Source organism: Micropterus dolomieu, linkage group LG04 (assembly GCF_021292245.1).
Source record: "Micropterus dolomieu isolate WLL.071019.BEF.003 ecotype Adirondacks linkage group LG04, ASM2129224v1, whole genome shotgun sequence".
Classification (NCBI taxonomy): domain Eukaryota; kingdom Metazoa; phylum Chordata; class Actinopteri; order Centrarchiformes; family Centrarchidae; genus Micropterus; species Micropterus dolomieu.
Window position 1 is genome coordinate 23,564,955 of NC_060153.1, and position 6,701 is coordinate 23,571,655.

A 6,701-nucleotide genomic window follows, 5' to 3' on the forward strand; every position below is an offset into this window, starting at 1 on the left:
TAACCAGAACAAAGAAATATGACCACATTACCCCTATTTTAGCTTCATTACACTGGCTCCCAGTATGTTTTAGAATTGACTTTAAAATTCTATTGATTACTTTTAAAGCTCTTCATGGCCTCTCGCCTTGTTATATTTCTGAACTTTTAGTCCCATACACACCAGCACGTACCTTGAGATCCTCGGGCAGAGGTCTGTTGTCTGTTCCAGAGTCTCGACTGAAAACTAAAGGGGACAGAGCGTTTGCTGTCAGGGCCCCGAGGCTCTGGAACAGCCTGCCCGAGGAAATCAGGTCGGCTGAGTCAGTGAACTCTTTTAAGTCCCTTCTTAAAACATACTTTTATAGGAGAGGCTTTCCCAATCTTATTTGACTTTATTTTATCCCTTTTATTTTATTGTATTTTACTAATTTTATATTTATCTTAAACGTGTATTTTAGTCTTTTCAATGTTTTCATGCTTTTATCTTGTATTGTTTTTGTATTATTGTCTCTTGGGTATTATTGTCTTTACACTTGTTAAAGCACTTTGTAATTTGTTTTTGAAAAGTGCTCTACAAAGAAAGATTATTATTATTAGTCTTATTAATATCGAGATCTTTTCTATGACACCTTATCTCGTAATTATGACATCTTTTCTCGTACTGGTCCACTTCAAGCACTGGAATAATTCTCTGTGGGTTCATTACAGCAACAGAGGCTTTCTCACAACATGTATTTGTTCTATTGTTAACATAAAAATCTTGATTAGCTTTTAGAATACATGGATGATTAAGTTCACGATATTGGCACCCGTTTGGAATATGTATTCATTATTCATCAGTTAGGGACGATACTAAAAATGTGGAGTGTTCTGTTCATTATGAAATTACAACACACAAGAAAGTTTAATTCAACTGCATGATCTTTATTGATTTTCACTAATGCTTCAGTCTATCAATGAATCTCCTTCACGTCCACACCAACGGTCTGGCTGCTCCCGACCACCTTTCCATCCACAACTGTCTCCACCACTGTGATTACCTTTTTGACCACTAAGGAGAAGGAAAGAAACAGCATAAATTAGCAAATAACATCACATTTCTTAAACCCAGTATAAACCTAAGTAGCAACTTAAAGATAAAATAAGAATCATACTGTATGTGAGTGAAAAATTGCTTACCTTTTTTGGTACTGGTAATGGAGAGAACATGAAAGAACAAAATATTAGTCTGGAACACATCTACAGTACATTGTCATTTAGTGTTAATGTGAAATATTGTTTCTATATATTCTCTATTCGTCCAGTCAGTGTTTCTCTCTCTTCATCACGTCTCACCTCTCATCCTCCCCATCCAGCAACCTCCTGTACTCTGCGATCTCCAGCTCCAGCCGGGTCTTGAGGTCCAGCAGCATGTCATACTCCTGCTTGTTGCTGGCGATGTTGCTGTGGAGCTGGGATAGCTGAGCCTCCAGGCTTGTGACCATGTTCTGGAGGCTTGCTAGCTGTGCAGCGTAGCGCTCCCGAGTCTCTGCCAGGTTGCCCTCCAAAGACGCTTTCTGTTGTGGTCGAAAGAAGAAGTTGTTAGGTGAGTAGGTGATTAAATGAGATGAGATGTCACTTCAAATCTGCTGCAAGACATGCTGGTGCCAGTGTGTAACTTGCATCAAGTGGTTCCCTTATTTTCTTTCTTGCCAAGAGTTCAATGAAAAGATTGATACCACTCAGATGTTGGGGTTATTATTACTATGGGGAGTATTTTTGGCCAGGCACAGTAGCTTCCTGGAGGTGCTGGGAGTTATTGGACGTCCTTTATGCCAACAAATAAGGTAAGCAGCAGCTGACTGTAGCATCATACGTCATTCAATGTACACATGAAGGTGGTATCAAACTTCTCTTCTAACTCTTGGCAACAAAGTGAATCTGTGTATTTCCCAAATTTTCCTAAACCATCTGTAGTTATCTCTGTGTAGTAGAATAGTAGTAGTAAAAGAGTGTCAAATTCAATAGATAATTAACCTTTATTGTTAATATATGTTGACGTACCATGCTCAAATGGGACTGCAGTTCGATCTGAAGCCTTTGGAAAGTGCTCTTCAGGTCCTTAATCTCTGTGCGGGATGTTGTCAGAATCTCTGTGTGGGTGATCACTTCCTGCTCCACTGCTGCAATCTGGGAAACGTTAATTGTTTTACCCAACAATTATAAAAGAGTACAGACATGCTATCAAGATCAATTCAAACATCAAACCCAATTTAATTCTTTAAAGGTTAAAGAAGTGGCTTTTTTCTACGCCGTTGTAACATTTCACCTTGTTCTGGTACCACGCCTCAAGCTCCTTGCGGTTCTTGCCTATTACGCCCTCGTAGTGTTCCCTGATCTCTGACATAACCAGGTTCAGGTCTACAGAGGGAGAAGCATCCACAGACACGTTGACCTGGCCGCCCATCTGACTCCTCAGCAGACCCATTTCCTGCAGGGGTCAAAGGACAACACCTCAGTCAGTCAGTCCAACAACTTAAAATAATGTGATATTTTTTGTATGCATGCTTTTGGTTCTTTGATCTGTGTTAACTCTGTGTGTGTGTGTGTGTGTGTGTGTGTGTGTGTGTGTGTGTAAGACAAACAGTGACAATGAGCTAATGGAGGGAGAGAAGAATTCATGGAAGTGTAAAGAAGAGAGGCAGCGCTGGGAAGAGGGAGAAGGCGGCAGACCTGTTTATAAAAACATGACCTAACGTGGGATTTCCTCTGTTATCAGAAGTACGACAGAGGTCCTTTGTGCACATTCTGACCAGCTTAGGCCCCAATAGATGGCTGTGATAAATAGTGACAACTTTGTCTTTCAGTGAATAGCTGCTGTGTTTAGCTCCCTCCTGGTGGATGATGATGAGCAGTGTTCGATTAATGCTGTTAATCTGCCATGTATAAACCTTTGCTTGGTTAAAAATGGGCGTGCCACTTCTCGCTGTGCCTCATCTCTACACTCTCACCTCTTCGTGGTTCTTCTTGAGCGTGATGAACTCGTCCTTCAGGGCCTCATACTGACTCTCCAGATCCATTCTGGCCAGGTTCATCTCATCCAGCACCCTCTTCAGTCCTGTGATGTCTGCATCCACAGCCAGCCTCATGGCCAGCTCGTTCTCATGCCTGAAGGGATGAACAGGTCAGAGAGGTTTAAGTGGGTCATTTAGTCAATTACAAGCTGTCAGTTAGACAGGAGTTCAGGCTTGTGCATGTGAAGTTTCACCTATGTGGCAGCGCAGAGAGAGGCGGGGGCAGAAACACATGGAAAATACACTCACTTCATTTTGAAATCATCAGCAGCCAGTTTTGCGTTGTCAATATCCAGGATTGTCTTGGCATTGAGTCTAGAGGCAGTACAAATCTGAGGACAGAAAAAAAAGGGAAACAAGTCAGAAAACATACAGTGGAGCGCATGTTTCATACAGCTTGTCATACAGTTTTATTCTACACAGCAGACCCACAGATGTGGCATTTTTGAGACCCTTATGGATGCCAATATACTGATGTATATATTGGTTGATATTCACTTGAAACTCTGGAGGGATCCCTTAAAAATGTGGTTCTTAAATATTTGTAACAAACAATTATACAACTACGTTGGTAAAAATGGAGTAGCACACATGCCACAAAACGTAAATATTAACATATACATAAACAAAATAATGTTATATTTTAATGGTTAAAACACATTTTTTTGCTTAAATGAAGACAAATACGCATGCAGCCTTTGCAGAACTGATGTACTGTAAAATACTGGCTCATCTGATCAATTTGCGGATACACCAGTTGGGCTCTACTGTAAACCTACACTGCATGTTTTTGTAATGATCACTGTAACACTGAACACTGTTGGCAGGATGTGACGCACAATTGGACTGAATCTGACAGTCATGGAAAGTACCATCTTACTGCTTCCTGATAAGATGGCCAACTTCTAAACCATGGCAATGATGCGTTTACTGGCTCTCTTTTTCAAATGTCAACTGTCATGAAAGCACGTACAGTACATACCAACAGATCCCCCCACCCACCTGCACACACTCACAGGAATGTCAACAGCTGAAAGATGAGTAGAGGAAGATAACAGAAAACACTTTCAACCATATCTGTCTCCATCCTCTTACCTTGTCCTTCAGGTCACTGATGATGGCGAAATAGCTGGTGTAGTCGTGGGAGATGACAGTTCTGCTCTGGTACCACTCTCTGATCTGCTTGTCCAGGCGTTCGTTCTCCTTCTCCAGCGTGCGCACCTTCTCCAGGTAGGAGGCCAGACGGTCGTTCAGGTTCTGCATGGTGGCCTTCTCGTTGGCCCCGACATGGATGTCCAGGCCATCAGACAGGTTGAATCCTCCTGAGGATGGTGCGTAGCTCATCTGGGCTGAGGAGATGCGGGTGCCACGGCCGCCTGCTCCACCGTAGACACTGATGGTCTTCTGGCCGTAAGATCTGGTGCTGAACGACATGGTTGGGAGGTCTGGATCTGGACCAGGGTAGGATTACTGGCGTTGATTCGCAGTTGAAAGCATCACTTTGGTCTTCTTGTTTATATAGCTGCCATACACAGGAAAGTGGGAGGGGCTAGTGGGGTGGATGAAAGGGAAGAATGCGGCTGACAGGCTGACCCCCTATTCCTTTACGCTATCTCTCCTTTAGCAGGGGTGTGGTGACAGGTGGGATGGGGTTTATCTGCCTTTTTTCAGGTTGGACTCGTGATTCCACATTTTGTCGTTTCTCAATGAGAGGGCATACACTGAATACCTGTTTTCCTGAACCTTTTGCAGTTTGTAATTGCAGCCTTTCTTGAACAAGCAGGTTTAGAGACACAAACACATACATTCAAAAGAAGGCGTTCCTAGAGACTGCTATGTGTAGCTATCTTGTAAAATATTCACTCATAGCAGTGACAAAAATGACACATACCAGCGACAATTTCACCTCAGTGAAACCTGGTTGAGGGCAAGGCATTTCTAAGATAGCCATGGTTATTTTTGGCACATAATAAGCAAGATCTTCAAGATTGTGTTGATTAAGAACGATACATTGTATTTATGGAGGGATTTATATTTTTAATCAAGTTTTATACACCCAGTAGTGCTCAGCCTAAATGGATTTACAGGAAGCTTGGATAAGGACAAGGAAAAGGATATTTCTGTTTCCGTTCCACATGTTATAAAGGAAAGGGAACGAAATGAGGTACTCACGTCCTGGTGCAGGTAACAGCAATTATTAAACCTAGAAAAAAAGCCCATTAAATATACCATTAAAATAATATTAATAGATAATATATAAATATAAGTAACAGAATCTCAAATATAACAAGGTGGCCAAGTGGGCCCAAAAGTGCAGCAGTGCATCAGTCTCACGGCATCAGGGAAGAAGCTGTTCGTTAGCCTTGTGGTTCTGGCCCTGATGCTGCGTAGCCTCCTGTTTGATGGGAGGAGCCAGTCAACTAGTCCGTTTGCAGGGTGGGCAGAGTACCTCATCCCACAGAAGGCCTTTGGAGGGGTAGACTGCTGCCCCTGATCTTCTGTGCAGTCTTTACCAGCCGCTGCAATGTCTGTCGCTCTGCAGCAGTGATGCAAGAGGTGAGAATGCTCTCCACCACACAGCTGTAGAAGGAAGTGAGGACCAAAGTGCCAAGGCCAGCGCTCTTGATCTTCCTCAAAAAGCAGAGGCGTTGGTGGGTCTAGTGAGGTTATCTGAGACGTGCGCCCCCAGGTCTTTAAAGCAGGCGACCATCTCGATAGCTGCTCCCCTGAAACACAGTTACACTCATCTGCTTGGCTGAGCAATCATAAGTAAACTGTGTGTACAGTAGTGGGCTCGGAACGCATCCCTGAGGGGAACTGGAGCCGAAGACGAGATGTTCTGGATTCTAATGGACTGGCATACTTTTCAGTATGTCTATTGGGGTTTGTGGGATGATGGTGTTTAAAGGCAGAACCTGCTTACATTACCCATAGAGGCAAGATAAAACAAAAAGAAAGTAAGCAGAACACGTGGTACTGTGTCTATATGTGTCAAAACACATCATATATTAACTTAAAAATCACAGTGCTTTCATGCTGTGCTGGTTTGCCTCTAGCAAAACTGAGTCAAGTCAAACACATTGTATGTAACCGTGCTCTTTAATCTACATTCATCGGTCATGTCAAACAGGAAAGGCTGAACTCAAAGATTACCTTAGAATGAACAGCAGAATATATAAGTGTCACGTGGCACTGGTGGCCATTTCTGTCCTCCTCTGTGACGATACAGGAAGGCAGTCAGGCAGCCCTGCTATGTTGTTCAAAGAGATAACAGGAAAAAACAACAACAAGGTGATCATTTTCTACTGGCATGAGAATGGGCTTCTGTGATGGGTAGCATAGGAGCCATACTGCCTGTTTTCCTCCAAGCCACAGGGAGCATGATGGTGCGAGTGTGTAACACATGGTGTTGTGTGGTAAGGCCGATGCTGGCCTCAGCCTATTTAGGTTCCTGTATTGTTGTAAAAAGGTGGTTGTTAATTGAAGAAGAGGAGCAAACCGTTTTTAACTGTTCTCAGATTATTGCACTCTGATTATGTTGTTTATTCTACTTTATATTACGTAATATTTATTGTAAGTGGACGCAGGAAATAAACGCCTTAAAACTGCAAACTTTGGGAAAAGACTGGACATCGTTTTTCGGGTACATGTTAGAAACAATAAATCA

At 42.7% G+C, this 6,701-nt stretch overlaps 1 protein-coding gene across 1 annotated transcript; it reads right to left on the reverse strand.

Annotated features, from left to right (window-relative positions):
- Window positions 1–884: 884 nt before the first annotated feature.
- On the reverse strand, window positions 885–4,489 carry krt98 (keratin 98). The gene is made up of 8 exons (XM_046046942.1): window positions 4,130–4,489; window positions 3,284–3,366; window positions 2,972–3,128; window positions 2,290–2,451; window positions 2,025–2,150; window positions 1,317–1,537; window positions 1,161–1,171; window positions 885–1,032 (listed from the first exon to the last, which is right to left on the reverse strand). The coding sequence occupies exons 1-8, from the start codon at window positions 4,466–4,468 to the stop codon at window positions 935–937; spliced, it is 1,197 nt and encodes a 398-aa protein (XP_045902898.1). The 5' UTR covers window positions 4,469–4,489; the 3' UTR covers window positions 885–934.
- Between the last annotated feature and the right edge of the window lie 2,212 nt (window positions 4,490–6,701).